The sequence below is a fragment of the Oncorhynchus mykiss genome, chromosome 1 (assembly GCF_057628025.1).
Source record: "Oncorhynchus mykiss isolate SJ-2025 chromosome 1, ASM5762802v1, whole genome shotgun sequence".
NCBI classification, from domain to species: Eukaryota; Metazoa; Chordata; class Actinopteri; order Salmoniformes; family Salmonidae; genus Oncorhynchus; species Oncorhynchus mykiss.
This window is the reverse complement of record NC_143022.1, coordinates 90,982,899-91,000,707: the sequence shown is the minus strand read 5'-3', so window position 1 is coordinate 91,000,707 and position 17,809 is coordinate 90,982,899. Positions and strand designations below refer to the sequence as shown.

At 48.8% G+C, this 17,809-nt stretch overlaps 1 protein-coding gene across 5 annotated transcripts in view; it reads right to left on the bottom strand.

The window, feature by feature from the left end:
* Positions 1-17,809, bottom strand: part of LOC110505954 (WD repeat-containing and planar cell polarity effector protein fritz homolog) — a 195,046-nt gene that overhangs the window by 86,202 nt on the left and 91,035 nt on the right. For all 5 annotated transcript variants that reach the window (XM_090184051.1, XM_090184047.1, XM_090184040.1 and 2 more), the window contains exons 9-10: positions 15,544-15,744; positions 408-840 (exon numbers count right to left, since the gene is read on the bottom strand). In XM_090184051.1, the coding sequence (XP_090040177.1) occupies positions 408-840; positions 15,544-15,744 (634 nt within the window). The remainder of the gene's footprint in view (positions 1-407; positions 841-15,543; positions 15,745-17,809) is intronic.

Genomic DNA, 17,809 nt, shown 5'->3' with positions numbered 1-17,809 from the left:
TATAATAAATGGTATATTGTAAGATAATGAAGCTGCAGGTATAATGGATCTGTCTGACTATTACAGAAAGGCCATTCAGGTGTGTGTGTCGTACACACCACACTCTGAGGAAGCTGCACGCTGAGACGGACCTCACTATGTGGTCCACTAAGACATGTTAAAACAAAGCTTCTGTTGCCACTTCTATTCAAGTGAACGTTGTGGTCGAGCAGTCAGTCCATTCGCCTACAGCACAGATGTCTAGCGCTGTCGGCATTGGTTGGAATCCGGCCCAATGACCTTGTGACACACTCTCTACCCCTCACTGTCTCTCCTCTGTTCAATAAAACATACAAAATGCTCAACAATATATTTAAACATGGGTGAAAAGTGAGTGCTGGCCGGTCAAAAATAATAGTTGTTTATACCTAGAGGAGCCAAGCCAAGATCCAGAGCCATCAGTTCCCCCTGGCCTCCCCCCACCACCACCACCCCCCCTGCAGGGTGCCAGGCCACAAGGACGGGCGGGATGGGGCAGGGGGCAAGCAGCGACACCCCTCTCCTCTCATCGTAGAGGACCAGAGAGGAGTCGCTGAGGCCCAGTAGCAGGGTGGTTGAGGAGGGGTGGCGGCAGCAGGAGACAGGGCGCGAGGAGACGGGGATACGGGTCGCCGAGAGACGTTGGAGGCGGCCGCGGGCGCACTCGTACACACAGGCATCTGCCCAGGACGTCCCGGTGGTGGTGGTGGTGTGGGATCCTTGGGGTCCTTCAGGCAGCTCCACGGACAGAAGCTGGTACGGCTGCACGAGACTGAAGCAGAGATCCAACAGGTCACCCTCAGTACACATGGAGCTGAGCACCTGGAGGGGAGAGAGAGACAGGTTAGACAGAGGAGGAGAGAGAGAGAGAGACGGGATAGACAGAGGAGGAGAGAGAGAGAGAGAGATGGGATAGACAGAGGAGGAGAGAGAGAGAGAGAGAGAGAAAGAGACGGGATAGACAGAGGAGGAGAGAGAGAGAGAGAGAGAGAGAGAGAGAGAGACGGGATAGACAGAGGAGGAGAGAGAGAGAGAGAGAGACGGGCTAGACAGAGGAGGAGAGAGAGAGAGAGAGATAGATAGAGAGAGAGAGAGAGAGAGAGAGAGACGGGCTAGACAGAGGAGGATAGAGAGAGAGAGAGAGAGAGAGAGAGACACACACACAGAGACAGAGACACAGACGGAGACAGAGACACAGACAGACAGAAAAACAGACAGAGAGACAGAGAGACTCAGAGAGAGACTCAGAGAGAGAGAGAGAGACACACAGAGACAGAGAGACACAGACGGAGACAGAGACACAGACAGACAGAAAAACAGACAGAGAGACAGAGAGACTCAGAGAGAGAAAGAGAGAGAGACTCAGAGAGAGAGAGAGAGAGAGAGAACAATAACAGTGTAGCTTCACTACAGCCTCTAGAGATGGAGTGTCAATCAAACAAGCCAATGATAAGTGCTCCATTCAACTCAAGGTCATACATGTTTTCCTGGCACATTTCCGACCAGTCTACTTCACATATGCACTAAACAACAAACAATACCACTGCCTAGGTGCGTAAATTGCCCCAAGGGGACAAATAAAGCTGTATTGAATTGAACCCCACAAACGACAGAAAGTCGGTCACCTGCTGACACAGAACACTGCAACACAAACAATAGATGTCGTGTAGCTACAGTGACAGTCTGACTGTAATTCATTTAGCTAGTCTCCCTCCCTGTCAGTCTCCCTCCCTCCCTTCCTTCCTGTCTCCCTCCATCCCTATCGGTCAGTCTCCCTCCCTGTCAGCCTGCCTCCCTTCATTCCTGTCTCCCTCCATCCCTATCGGTCAGTCTGCCTACCTTCCTTCCTGTCTCCCTCCATCCCTATCGGTCAGTCTCCCTCCCTGTCAGCCTCCCTCCCTTCCTTCCTGTCTCCCTCCATCCCTATCGGTCAGTCTCCCTCCGTGCCTGATTTTGTCCCTCCCTCCCTATCGGTCAGTCTCCCTCCCTCCCTGTCAGTCTCCCTCCCTCCCTTCCTTCCTGTCTCCCTCCATCCCTATCAATCAGTCTCCCTCCCTCCCTATCGGTCAGTCTCCCTCCCTGTCAGTCTCCCTCCCTTCCTTCCTGTCTCCCTCCATCCCTATCAGTCAGTCTCCCTCCCTCCCTGTCAGTCTCCCTCCCTCCCTTCCTTCCTGTCTCCCTCCATCCCTATCAATCAGTCTCCCTCCATCCCTATCGGTCAGTCTCCCTCCCTGTCAGTCTCCCTCCCTTCCTTCCTGTCTCCCTCCATCCCTATCAGTCAGTCTCCCTCCCTCCCTATCGGTCAGTCTCCCTCCCTGTCAGTCTCCCTCCCTTCCTTCCTGTCTCCCTCCATCCCTATCGGTCAGTCTCCCTGCCTCCCAATCGGTCCGTCTCGCTCCCTCCCTATCGGTCAGTCTCCCTCCCTACCTCCCTGTCAGTCTCCCTCCCTTCCTTCCTGTCTCCCTCCATCCCTATCAGTCAGTCTCCCTCCCTCCCTATCGGTCAGTCTCCCTCCCTGTCAGTCTCCCTTCCTTCCTTCCTGTCTCCCTCCATCCCTATCAGTCAGTCTCCCTCCCTCCCTATCGGTCAGTCTCCCTCCCTGTCAGTCTCCCTCCCTTCCTTCCTGTCTCCCTCCATCCCTATCAATCAGTCTCCCTCCTTGTCAGTCTTCCTCCCTTCCTTCCTGTCTCCCTCCCTCTCTATCGGTCAGTCTCCCTCCCTGTCAGTCTCCCTCCCTTCCTTCCTGTCTCCCTCCCTTGCCTCCCTCCCTGCTTGTCTCCCTCCCTCCCTCCCTGCCTGTCTATCTCCATCCCTCCCTATTGGTTAGTCTCCCTCCCTGCCTCCCCCCCTCCCTCCCTGCCTCTCTGTCTCCCTATCTCCCTGCCTGCCTGGTGCAAAACAAAGCTGGTAGTTTGTCAGGCTCTGCCAAGAAGAGACTTAGGCAGGTTTTGCCCACCATGGGCTGAGTCACAAATGGTTCCCTATTCCCCTATTATAGTGCACTACTTTAGACCGGAGCACTATTCCCCTATTATAGTGCACTACTTTAGACCGGAGCACTATTCCCCTATTACAGTGCACTACTTTAGACCAGAGCACTATTCCCCTATTACAGTGCACTACTTCAGACCAGATCCCTTTGGGCTCCACTATGGACCCTGGTCGCAAGCAGTGCACTAAATAGGGAATAGGGTGCCATTTGGGAATACAACAGGAAGGAAACAGATGACTGTTTTAGGCTCCTTTTTTTCTTCCCATAATCCCCTCGAGCCAGCTCCTGCTTGCACCCCAGGGGGGTGGGCAGGGGAGGAGGTGCTGACAGCACAGAAAGGGGGATGAGTGAAAGAGAGTGTGTGTGTGTGTGTGTGCTTAAGAGTGTGTGTGAGAGGCAGAGGTTAAGGGGAGGGTGGAGGGTTGGCATTTTGCCAGCCTCATGGTGAGCCACACCTGCCCCAGCCACAGACCCCCATTCTCTGGGTACTGCCCCGACTGCAGGGCTGGGCCTCACACTACACTCACACACACTTCACACACACACACACACACACTCTTCAGCTCCTCAGACGTACACTCTGTCACACACCTAGACTACACTTATCACCACACCTCTTAGTTATTACCCTGACTACCACACACCTAGACTACACTTATCACCACACCTCTTAGTTATTACCCTGACTACCACACACCTAGACTACACTTATCACCACACCTCTTAGTTATTACCCTGACTACCATACACCTAGACTACACTTATCACCACACCTCTTAGTTATTACCCTGACTACCACACACCTAGACTACACTTATCACCACACCTCTTAGTTATTACCCTGACTACCATACACCTAGACTACACTTATCACCACACCTCTTAGTTATTACCCTGACTACCATATACCTAGACTACACTTATCACCACACCTCTTAGTTATTACCCTGACTATCCTCTTCAAATCCCCCTGATCCCACCAAAACAGGACTAGCTGGTAGCTACACCTCCCCTCCCCAACAGGACTAGCTGGTAGCTACACCTCCCCTCCCCTCCTCAACAGGACTAGCTGGTAGCTACACCTCCCCTCCCCTCCCACTCCTCAACAGGACTAGCTGGTAGCTACACCTCCCCTCCCCTCCCACTCCTCAACAGGACTAGCTGGTAGCTACACCTCCCCTCCCACTCCTCAACAGGACTAGCTGGTAGCTACACTCCCCCCCCCCCTCCCACTCCTCACTAGGACTAGCTGGTAGCTACACCTCCCCTCCCCTCCCACTCCTCAACAACAGCTAGGAGTAGGGGTAGGAGTAGGGGTAGGGATAGGAGTAGGGGTAGGGATAGGAGTAGGGGTAGGGATAGTGATAGGGGTAGGAGTAGAGGTAGGGGTAGGGATAGGCCCTGTTTGGCCCTGTCCGGGGGTGTCCTCGGATGAGGCCACAGTGTCTCTGTGTGAATCTAAGTGTGCGTTCTCTAATTCTCTCCTTCTCTCTTTCTTTCTCTCTCTCGGAGGACCTGAGGGATAGTGATAGGGGTAGAAGTAGGGGTAGGGATAGTGATAGGGGTAGAAGTAGGGGTAGGGATAGTGATAGGGGTAGGAGTAGGGGTAGGAGTAGGGATAGTGATAGGGGTAGAAGTAGGGGTAGGGATAGTGATAGGGGTAGGAGTAGGGATTGTGATAGGGGTAGAAGTAGGGGTAGGAGTAGGGATAGTGATAGGGGTAGAAGTAGGGGTAGGGATAGTGATAGGGGTAGAAGTAGGAGCAGGGATAGGGGTAGGAGTAGGAGCAGGGGTAAGAGCAGGGGTAGGGATAGGAGTAGGGATAGGGGTAGGAGCAGGGATAGGGGTAGGAGTAGGAGCAGGGATAGGGGTAGGAGTAGGAGTAGGAGCAGGGGTAGGAGGAGGGGTAGGGATAGGAGCAGGGATAGGGGTAGGAGCAGGGATAGGGGTAGGAGTAGGAGCAGGGATAGGGGTAGGAGTAGGAGTAGGAGCAGGGGTAGGAGGAGGGGTAGGGATAGGAGCAGGGATAGGGGTAGGAGTAGGAGCAGGGATAGGGGTAGGAGTAGGAGTAGGAGCAGGGGTAGGAGGAGGGGTAGGGATAGGAGCAGGGATAGGGGTAGGAGTAGGAGCAGGGATAGGGATAGGAGTAGGAGTAGGAGCAGGGGTAGGAGGAGGGGTAGGGATAGGAGCAGGGATAGGGGTAGGAGTAGGGATAGGAGCAGGGGTAGGAGGAGGGGTAGGGAAAGGAGAAGGGAAAGGAGTATGGGTAGGGGTATGGAGTAGGAGTAGAGATAGGAGTAGGGGGAGGGTTAGGAGCAGGGGTAGGGATAGGAGTAGGGATAGGAGTAGAGATAGGAGTAGGGGGAGGGTTAGGAGTAGGAGCAGGGGTAGAAGCAGGGGTAGGGATAGGAGTAGGGATAGGAGTAGGACCTCCCTCATTTCCCTCTCCCTCATTTGTTGGTAGGGAGACTGTCTCCTCCATAGTAAGCAGGTTTGGGACTACTCCTGTCTATTGGTTTCAGTAACTGGTCCAAACTATTCTTCTCTGTTGTTCTCCTCTCCTTCCCCGGCACTGGGAAGATAACAGGGGTGGGGCCAGTTGAGAGCCTGGCCCCTTGTTCACAGCACCGGGCCTCACACAGACAATTACACAGCTCACAGAGCACAGAAAGACAGGGGCAGAGACAGAGTGAAGGAGGGATGGGGGGGAAGGGAGGGATGTGAGTGAAGGGAGTGAGTGAGGGGGGCAGGGAGAGGGGAGGGAGGGGGGTGAGTGAAGGGAGGGAGAGGGAGAGGGTGGAGGGACGTTTTGGTGATGAGAATTAATAAGCTTGGGGGGGGTGGGGGGTAGAAGGTTGGTACGGTTAGACAAAGTCAACATGTACACAAACATGGGCACACACACACACACACACACACACACACACACACACACAGTAGCTGTAAGACTATACAGCGCTGTTCAGACCTTAACCGTTGGTGTAACACAAATCTAAGAGGTCTTCTGAAAATCTGAAATCATAACACAAATTGTTACATTTCAGCAAATACAGAGCATTGAATCTAAGTCATTAATTCAACGTTTTGTTCTATATTGAGGAAACAATGCTGCTGTCCTTTGACTGAGTTTCATTATTTGTTTGGTGTCTAACTAAAGAAAAACAATCATTTTTTCCACTTTCAGTCCTGATGTTATCTTGAGACACAGTGGAGGGATGTTATCTAGAGACACAGTGGAGGGATGTTATCTAGAGACACAGTGGAGGGATGTTATCTAGAGACACAGTGGAGGGATGTTATCTAGAGACACAGTGGAGGGATGTTATCTAGAGACACCATGGATGTTATCTAGAGACACAGAGGAGGGATGTTATCTAGAGACACAGTGGAGGGATGTTATCTAGAGACACAGTGGAGGGATGTTATCTAGAGACACCATGGATGTTATCTAGAGACACAGAGGAGGGATGTTATCTAGAGACACAGTGGAGGGATGTTATCTAGAGACACAGTGGAGGGATGTTATCTAGAGACACAGTGGAGGGATGTTATCTAGAGACACAGAGGAGGGATGTTATCTAGAGACACAGTGGAGGGATGTTATCTAGAGACACAGTGGAGGGATGTTATCTAGAGACACAGTGGATGTTATCTAGAGACACAGTGGAGGGATGTTATCTAGAGACACCATGGATGTTATCTAGAGACACAGAGGAGGGATGTTATCTAGAGACACAGTGGAGGGATGTTATCTAGAGACACAGTGGAGGGATGTTATCTAGAGACACAGTGGAGGGATGTTATCTAGAGACACAGAGGAGGGATGTTATCTAGAGACACAGTGGAGGGATGTTATCTAGAGACACAGTGGAGGGATGTTATCTAGAGACACAGTGGAGGGATGTTATCTAGAGACACCATGGATGTTATCTAGAGACACAGTGGAGGGATGTTATCTAGAGACACAGTGGAGGGATGTTATCTAGAGACACAGTGGAGGGATGTTATCTAGAGACACAGTGGAGGGATGTTATCTAGAGACACAGTGGAGGGATGTTATCTAGAGACACAGTGGAGGGATGTTATCTAGAGACACCATGGAGGAATGTTATCTAGAGACACCATGGATGTTATCTAGAGACACCATGGAGGGATGTTATCTAGAGACACAGTGGAGGGATGCTATCTAGAGACACAGTGGAGGGATGTTATCTAGAGACACAGTGGAGGGATGTTATCTAGAGACACAGTGGAGGGATGTTATCTAGAGACACAGTGGAGGGATGTTATCTAGAGACACCATGGAGGAATGTTATCTAGAGACACCATGGATGTTATCTAGAGACACCATGGAGGGATGTTATCTAGAGACACCATGGAGGAATGGATGTTATCTAGAGACACCATGGATGGATGGATGGATGGATGGATGTCATCTAGAGACACCATGGAGGAATGGATGTTATCTAGAGACACCATGGAGGGATGGATGTCATCTAGAGACACCATGGAGGAATGGGTGTTATCTAGAGACACCATGGAGGGATGGATGTCATCTAGAGACACCATTGAGGAATGGATGTTATCTAGAGACACCATGGAGGGATGGATGTCATCTAGAGACACCATGGAGGAATGGATGTTATCTAGAGACACCATGGAGGGATGGATGTTATCTAGAGACACCATGGATGGAAGAATGTTATCTAGAGACACCATGGAGGGAAGGATGTTATCTAGAGACACCATGGATGGATGGATGTTATCTAGAGACACCATGGATGGAAGAATGGATGTTATCTAGAGACATCATGGAGGGAAGGATGTTATCTAGAGACACCATGGATGGATGGATGTTATCTAGAGACACCATGGATGGAAGAATGGATGTTATCTAGAGACATCATGGAGGGATGGATGTTATCTAGAGACACCATGGATGGATGGATGTTATCTAGAGACACCATGGAGGGATGGATGTTATCTAGAGACACCATGGAGGGAAGAATGTCATCTAGAGACACCATGGAGGGAAGAATGTTATCTAGAGACACCATGGAGGGAAGAATGTTATCTAGAGACATCATGGAGGGAAGAATGTTATCTAGAGACACCGTGGAGGGAAGAATGTTATCTAGAGACACCATGGAGGGATGGATGTTATCTAGAGACACCATGGAGGGATGGATTTTATCTAGGGACACCATGGATGGAAGAATGTTATCTAGAGACACCATGGATGGAAGAATGTTATCTAGAGACACCATGGATGGATGGATGTCATCTAGGGACACCATGGAGGGATGGATGTTATCTAGAGACACCATGGAGGGAAAAATGTTATCTAGAGACACCATGGAGGGATGGATGTTATCTAGAGACACCATGGAGGGATGGATGTCATCTAGGGATACCATGGAGGGATGGATGTTATCTAGAGACACCATGGAGGGATGGATTTTATCTAGGGACACCATGGAGGGATGGATGTCATCTAGGGACACCATGGAGGGATGGATGTTATCTAGAGACACCATGGAGGGATGGATTTTATCTAGAGACACCATGGAGGGATGGATGTTATCTAGAGACACCATGGATGGGAAGAATTGATGTTATCTAGAGACATCATGGATGGAAGAATGTTATCTAGAGACACCATGGAGGGAAGAATGTTATCTAGAGACACCATGGAGGGAAGAATGTTATCTAGAGACATCATGGAGGGAAGAATGGATGTTATCTAGAGACAACATGGATGGAAGAATGGATGTTATCTAGAGACACCATGGATGGAAGAATGGATGTTATCTAGAGACACCATGGATGGAAGAACGTTATCTAGAGACACCATGGATGGAAGAATGTCATCTAGAGACACCATGGAGGGAAGAATGTTATCTAGAGACACCATGGATGGAAGAATGTTATCTAGAGACACCATGGATGGAAGAATGTTATCTAGAGACACCATGGAGGGAAGAATGTCATCTAGAGACACCATGGATGGAAGAATGTTATCTAGAGACACCATGGAGGGAAGAATGTTATCTAGAGACACCATGGATGGAAGAATGTTATCTAGAGACACCATGGAGGGAAGAATGGATGTTATCTAGAGACACCATGGATGGAAGAATGTTATCTAGAGACACCATGAGGGAAGAATGTTATCTAGAGACACCATGGATGGAATAATGTTATCTAGAGAGACCATGGATGGAAGAATTGATGTTATCTGGAGACACAATGGATGGAAGAATGTTATCTAGAGACACCGTGGAGGGAAGAATGTTATCTAGAGACAACTTGGATGGGAATAATGTTATCTAGAGACACCATGGATGGAAGAATGGATGTTATCTAGAGACACCATGGATGGAAGAATGGATGTTATCTAGAGACATCATGGAGGGAAGAATGGATGTTATCTAGAGACATCATGGATGGAAGAATGTTATCTAGAGACACCATGGAGGGAAGAATGTTATCTAGAGACACCATGGAGGGAAGAATGTTATCTAGAGACACCATGGAGGGATGGATGGATGTTATCTAGAGACATCATGGATGGAAGAATGTTATCTAGAGACACCATGGATGGAAGAATGTTATCTAGAGACACCATGGATGGAAGAATGTTATCTAGAGACACCATGGATGGATGGATGTTATCTAGAGACACCATGGATGGATGGATGTTATCTAGAGACACCATGGAGGGAAGAATGTTATCTAGAGATACCATGGAGGGAAGAATGTTATCTAGAGACACCATGGATGGAAGAATGTCATCTAGAGACACCATGGAGGGAAGAATGTTAGCTAGAGACACCATGGAGGGAAGAATGTTATCTAGAGACACCATGGAGGGAAGAATGTTATCTAGAGACACCATGGATGGAAGAATGTTATCTAGAGACACCATGGAGGGAAGAATGTTAGCTAGAGACACCATGGAGGGAAGAATGGATGTTATCTAGAGACACCATGAATGGAAGAATGGATGTTATCTAGAGACACCATGGATGGAAGAATGTTATCTAGAGACACCATGGAGGGAATAATGGATGTTATCTAGAGACACCATGGAGGGAAGAATGTTATCTAGAGACACCATGGATGGAAGAATGTTATCTAGAGACACCATGGAGGGAAGAATGTTAGCTAGAGACACCATGGAGGGAAGAATGGATGTTATCTAGAGACACCATGAATGGAAGAATGGATGTTATCTAGAGACACCATGGATGGAAGAATGTTATCTAGAGACACCATGGATGGAAGAATGGATGTTATCTAGAGACACCATGGATGGAAAAATGGATGTTATCTAGAGACACCATGGAGGGAAGAATGTTATCTAGAGACACCATGGATGGAAGAATGGATGTTATCTAGAGACACCATGGATGGAAGAATGGATGTTATCTAGAGACACCATGAATGGAAGAATGGATGTTATCTAGAGACACCATGGATGGAAGAATGTTATCTAGAGACACCATGGATGGAAGAATGTTATCTAGAGACATCATGGAGGGAAGAATGTTATCTAGAGACACCATGGATGGAAGAATGTTATCTAGAGACACCATGGAGGGAAGAATGTTATCTAGAGACACCATGGATGGAAGAATGAATGTTATCTAGAGACACCATGGAGGGAAGAATGTTATCTAGAGACACCATGGAGGGAAGAATGTTATCTAGAGACACCATGGAGGGAAGAATGTTATCTAGAGACACCATGGATGGATGGATGTCATCTAGAGACACCATGGAGGGAAGAATGTTATCTAGAGACACCATGGATGGAAGAATGTTATCTAGAGACACCATGGAGGGAAGAATGGATGTTATCTAGAGACACCATGGAGGGAAGAATGTTATCTAGAGACACCATGGATGGAAGAATGTTATCTAGAGACACCATGGAGGGAAGAATGTTATCTAGAGACACCATGGATGGAAGAATGTTATCTAGAGACACCATGGAGGGAAGAATGGATGTTATCTAGAGACACCATGGAGGGAAGAATGTTATCTAGAGACACCATGGATGGAAGAATGTTGTTATCTAGAGAGACCATGGAGGGAAGAATGTTATCTAGAGACACCATGGATGGAAGAATGGATGTTATCTAGAGACATCATGGAGGGAAGAATGTTATCTAGAGACACCATGGAGGGAAGAATGGATGTTATCTAGAGACATCATGGATGGAAGAATGTTATCTAGAGACACCATGGAGGGAAGAATGTTATCTAGAGACACCATGGAGGGAAGAATGTTATCTAGAGTCACCATGGAGGGAAGAATGGATGTTATCTAGAGACATCATGGAGGGAAGAATGGATGTTATCTAGAGACACCATGGAGGGAAGAATGTTATCTAGAGACATCATGGAGGGAAGAATGGATGTTATCTAGAGACACCATGGAGGGATGGATGTTATCTAGAGTCACCATGGAGGGAAGAATGGATGTTATCTAGATACACCATGGAGGGATGAATGAATGTTATCTAGATACACCATGGAGGGAGGGATTGGATGTTATCTAGATACACCATGGAGGGAGGGATTGGATGTTATCTAGAGTCACCATGGAGGGAGGGATTGGATGTTATCTAGAGTCACCATGGAGGGATGGATTGGATGTTATCTAGAGTCACCATGGAGGGAGGGATTGGATGTTATCTAGAGTCACCATGGAGGGAGGGATTGGATGTTATCTAGAGTCACCATGGAGGGAGGGATTGGATGTTATCTAGATACACCATGGAGGGAGGGATTGGATGTTATCTAGATACACCATGGAGGGAGGGATGGATGTTATCTAGAGAGACCAGGGAGGGATGGATGTTATCTAGAGACACCGTGGAGGGAGGGATGGATGTCATCTAGAGACACCATGGAGGGAAAAATTGATGTGATCTAGAGTCAGTATGGAGGGAGGGATGTTATCTAGAGAGACCAGAGAGGGATGGATGTTATCTAGAGACACCGTGGAGGGAAGATGGGATGTTATCTAGATACACCATGGAGGGAGGGATTGGATGTTATCTAGATACACCATGGAGGGAAGAATGGATGTTATCTAGAGACACCGTGGAGGGAAGATGGGATGTTATCTAGATACACCATGGAGGGAGGGGTTGGATGTTATCTAGATACACCATGGAGGGAGGGGTTGGATGTTATCTAGATACACCATGGAGGGAGGGGTTGGATGTTATCCCCACACAAACACACAGACCCCCCCACACAAACACACACAGACCCCCCCCCAACACACACACACACAGACCCCCCCAACACACACACAGACCCCCCCCCCCCCAACACACACACACACCGACCCCCCCACACACAGCCCCCCCAACACACACACAGAATACCTCCCCCGACACTGAACACAAAACAGACTTGAAATAAAAACATCTTATTTTTTTCACTGAAATTCCAGGAATCATTAAAAATGTTAACTAAATGTTAAATAAATCCTAAATCATATTTGTCGTGTTGTATAGAACTAAGACCACATAGGGAACAGGAATCAGGGTTTTAAATGCAGGGAGTGAGTGTTAAATGGGCTTAGCATGGCAGATAGCTGGCTCAACAAAAGGAACATATATATGAGCTTGAAGTGATTGAAGTCTCTGGCTCTCTTCTCCTTCGTCTCCTCAGATGAGCTCTGAGTGTTTGATTCTCTCCACACCTCTTAAATAAACTGCTTGCTTAATTTCACACCGCGCCATCAAACACACGCTGGTACACACGCACGTACGCAAAAGCACACACACTTAATTTGACACCTCGCATTTGAAAAATGACAAACACTTTCATTAGATTCAGGAAAGGGGACTTTAATGTTCATTTAAAATCATGGAGGAGAAGAGGGGGGGAGGAATGGAGGAAGGGAGGAAGGAGGGAAGAGGGGAGAGAGGGAGAAGAGGGAGGAGGGGGAGAGGGGGAGGAGGGAGGAGAGGTGGAAAGAGGAGAGGGAGGGAGGGAGGGAGGGAGGGAGGGAGGAGGGAGGGAGGGAGGGAGGGAGGGAGGGAGGGAGGGAGGGAGGAGAGGCGAGGAGGAGGAGGGAGGAGAAGGTGAGGGAGGAGAGAGGAGAGGGGAGGGGCGGGGGAGGAGGGGAGGAGGGAGGGAGGAGAGATGAGAAGGGGAGGGAGGAGAGGGAGGAAGGAATGAGGAGGGAGTAGAGAGGAGAGGGAGGAGTGGGGAGGGATGAGGGAGGGAGGGAGGGAAGGAGGAGAGATGAGAAGGGGAGGGAGGAGGGGAGGAGGGGAGGGAGGTAGGGAGGGTGGCAGGGAGGGAGGAGGGAGGAGAGAGGAGAGGAGAGGGAGGGAGGGAGGGAGGCAGGGAGGGAGGAGGGAGGAGAGAGGAGAGGAAGGAGGAGGGAGGGAGGGAGGAGAGAGGAGAGGAGAGGAGAGGAGAGGGAGGGAGGGAGGGAGGGAGGGAGGGAGGGAGGGAGGGAGGGAGGGAGGGAGGTGGACATAAATAAAAGAACTAGGTGAAGGAGGAGTGTGATAAACCAGAGAGCCTTCCAGAACAAGAAGAAAAGCCTACGTCTGCTTTGATGATTTCAATATTCATGTTTCCTCTTCTTTAGCATGTTGTTTTCCTGCGATTGGTAACGCTCTTCTTCCCTGTCTTCTCTACGCTGGAGCATGTTTACATACGTTTACAGAGGTGCGAGGTGCGAGGGCTTACGCCGTGTTTGTTCGGTCATTTGGGTTTCAGTATGTTATTCCTACGCATGTTGCCTGGGAAACAGGTCACAGATAGGGTTATCACAGGAGCTGGGAGGTGAAACACACACACACAAAGGGTCTGGGAGGTGAAACACACACACACACACACACACATACACACACACACACACACAAAGGGTCTGGGAGGTGAAACACACAGACACACACACAGGGGCTGAGAGATGGAAGCAGAGAGGCATACTCGTACACACGACCACCGTAAAGACACATCACCTGCTTAGTTAGTTCCCCTTGTTTTAGGAGATGCAGTAGAACATACTGGTGGAAGCCACCCTTGAGATGGCTAATTCACCATTCACAAATCCTATCCACACACACAGACAGATACACACACATACACACACACACACAGACACACACAGACACACAGACACACACAGACAGAGCAGAGTGACTGTGTGGAGGAATTCTTCTGAGAAAGAGAGATGGAAGGAGAGAAAAGATGACAGACAACAAAGAGCAAGAACAAGAGAGAGAGAGAGAGAGAGAGAGAGAGAGTGGGGGGGGCGAGAGGGGGGGAGAGGGGTTAAGAGAGAAGGAAAGAGAACAAGAGAGAGATAGGGAGGGAGAGAGAAAATGAGGGAGGGGGAGAGAGAGGGGGAGGGAAAGAGAGAAGGAAAGACAGAATAAGAGACAGAGGGGGAGAGAGAGAGGGGAGAGAGAGAGGGAGAGAGAGGGAAAGAGAGAGGGAAAGACAGAATAAGAGACAGAGGGGGAGAGAGAGGGAGAGAGAGGGAAAGACAGAATAAGAGACAGAGGGGGAGAGAGAGGGAAAGACAGAATAAGAGACAGAGAGGGGGAGAGAGAGGGAAAGACAGAATAAGAGACAGAGAGAGACAGAGAGAGAGAGAGACAGAGAGAGAGAGAGACAGAGAGAGAGAGAGAGAGAGAGAGAGAGACAGAGAGAGAGAGAGAGAGAGAGAGAGAGAGAGAGAGAGAGAGAGAGAGAGAGAGAGAGAGGGAGAGAGAGAGAGAGAGAGAGAGAGAGAGAGGAGAGAGAGAGAGAGAGAGAGAGGGCCATTAACCCTGACCACTGAAGCATCTCTTCTTTATCATTAAAGACCCCTGTATTATTGAAGAGGCAATGTGTGTGTGTGTGTGTGTTGTGTGTTGTGTGTTGTGTGTGTGTGTGTGTGTGTGTGTGTTGTGTGTTGTGTGTTGTGTGTGTGTGTGTGTGTGTGTTGTGTGTTGTGTGTGTGTGTGTGTATGTGTGTTATTGAGGAGGTAATGTGTGTTATTATAGAAGAGGTTGTATGTGTTATTATAGAAGAGGTAATGTGTGTTAATATAGAAGAGGTAATGTGTGTTATTATAGAAGAGGTCATGTGTGTTATTATAGAAGAGGTAATGTGTGTTATTATAGAAGAGGTAATGTGTGTTAATATTGAAGAGGTAATGTGTGTTATTATAGAAGAGGTAATGTGTGTTAATATTGAAGAGTTAATGTGTGTTATTATAGAAGAGGTATGGTGTGTTAATATTGAAGAGGTAATGTGTGTTATTATAGAAGAGGTAATGTGTGTTAATATTGAAGAGGTAATGTGTGTTATTATAGAAGAGGTAATGTGTGTTATTATAGAAGAGGTAATGTGTGTTACTATTGAAGAGGTAATGTGTGTTATTATAGAAGAGGTAATGTGTGTTATTATAGAAGAGGTAATGTGTGTTATTATAGAAGAGGTTGTATATGTGTGTGTGTGTGTGTGTGTGTGTGTGTGAGTGTGAGAGAGTGTGTGTGTTAACCTTGAGGCCATCTGTACTGGAGCAGCTCAGTAACACTAGGTTGTCCCTGTCAGTGTGTGTGTGGCTCGGGTTCCAGGGCCACAGTTCATCATTAGTGTTAGTCAGGGAGCACCAACACACTGCTACGTCCTGGAGACAGTTCAGATCCACACGCCTGCCCTGCCTGCGCCCTGCGGGGCCACGCACCTCCACACACACCACCTAGAGAGAGAGAGAGAGACACTGTTACTACACACACTGTTACTACACACTGTTACTACACACACTGTTACTACACACACTGTTACTAAACACACTGTTACTACACACACTGTTACTACACACACCACCTAGAGAGAGAGACACTGTTACTACACACACCACCTAGAGAGAGAGAGACACTGTTACTACACACACTGTTACTATACACACCACCTAGAGAGAGAGACACACTGCTACTACACACACCACCTAGAGAGAGAGAGAGAGAGACACTGTTACTAACATTTCTTTCCCTGGGATGTTGACTGTTGAGAGGGGAGGTGAAGAGACAGCTAACGTCAGGCCACTAGAAACCATAATCTCTTTCCTCCCCCCCCTCCCTCTGTCTCCCTCCCTCCCTCCCTCCCTCCCTCCCTGTCTTTTTCTCTCTCTCTCATTCACCCTCCCTCCCTCCGTCTCTCTTTTTCTCTCTTATTCTCTCTCTATCCCTGTCTTTTTCTCTCTCCCTCCTGCACTTTCCCCCTCTCCCTCCCTCTTTCTGTCTCCCTCCCAAATGTTGTAGAATACAGACAACACAAGTCACATCATCAAAGACCCTTCTTACCCCTGACGTATCAACCCCCCCCCCCCCGTTTTTTTAACATTCGAAGCCAAGTATGATTTCAGTCACAACAAAGATCATCCATTTATTTGGATGAGACTTCTTGGTCACGCACCCCCCCCCCCCCCCCCTCTCCCGCACGCGCTCCAGTCCGCACCGCTACGCGGCAGCGCTAAGCTAACTGCTAACGCTGCCATTATCACATTACTAGCAGGCTTTTGTGGGGGCACGGGAGGGGCATGTGGGGCGGGACAGGGGGGCTCTGAAAGCAATCGCTCCTGCCGTACGTCTGGCTCCAGAAGAAGGGACCTGATAAGGGGATCTCCCTCCCCTGACCCCCCCCCCCCCCTCCACTACCCCCTAGCCCCCTGGATGGTACAGCCCAGCCCCGGTCCCCTGGATGGTACAGCCCAGCCCTGGTCCACTGGGCTAAACTAGAAAAAGAGGCTGCTAACTAATCCCCCAGAAAGTGGTTTTGATTATTGCTGACCAGCAAACAGATGGGAAAGCAAAAGGGTGGAGGAGACAAAATGGAGGACAGAGGATGAAGGGGTGAAGAGATACGTGATGTTTAAACATCCATTCATTTGTTTATGTATTAATTCTTCAGCTACACCAGTCCTCTTCTCTTCTGATGATCTTTCCTCCTAAAACTCCTCTCTCATCCTACATCCTCTCTTCTCTCTCATCCTACATCCTCTCTCCTCTCTCATCTTACATTCTCTCTCCTCTCTCATCCTACATCCTCTCTTCTCTCTCATCCTTTATCCTCTCTCATCCTACATCCTCTCTCCTCTCTCATCCTACATCCTCTATCCTCTCTCATCCTACATCCTCTATCCTCTCTCCTCTCTCATCCTTTATCCTCTATCATTCTACATCCTCTCTCCTCTCTCATCCTACATCCTCTATCCTCTCTCCTCTCTCATCCTACATCCTCTATCCTCTCTCCTCTCTCATCCTACATCCTCTCTCCTCTCTCATCCTACATCCTCTCTCATTCTACATCCTACATCCTCTTTCTCCTACATCCTCTCTCCTACATCCTCTATCCTCTCTCTCCTCCATGCCTACATCCTCTCTCCTACATCCCTACATCCTCTCTCCTCTCTCTCCAACATCCTCTCTCCTCTCTCTCCTCCATTCCTATATCCTCTCTCCTCTCTCTCCTCCATTCCTACATCCTCTCTCCTCTCTCTCCTCCATTCCTACATCCCCTCTCCTCTCGCTCCTCCATTCCTACATCCTCTCTCCTCTCTCTCCTCCATTCCTACATCCCCTCTGCTCTCTCTTCTCCATTATTTTATCCCCCTCTTCTCTCTCTCCTCCATTCCTACATCCCCCTATCCACTCTCTCCTCCATTCCTACATCCCCCTCATTCTCCTCCTCCTAGTGTGCGTATGCATGTATGAATAGAGCTGCTAACTCCATTGTGTGTTCAGGGCAACAGATAAAGCTCAATG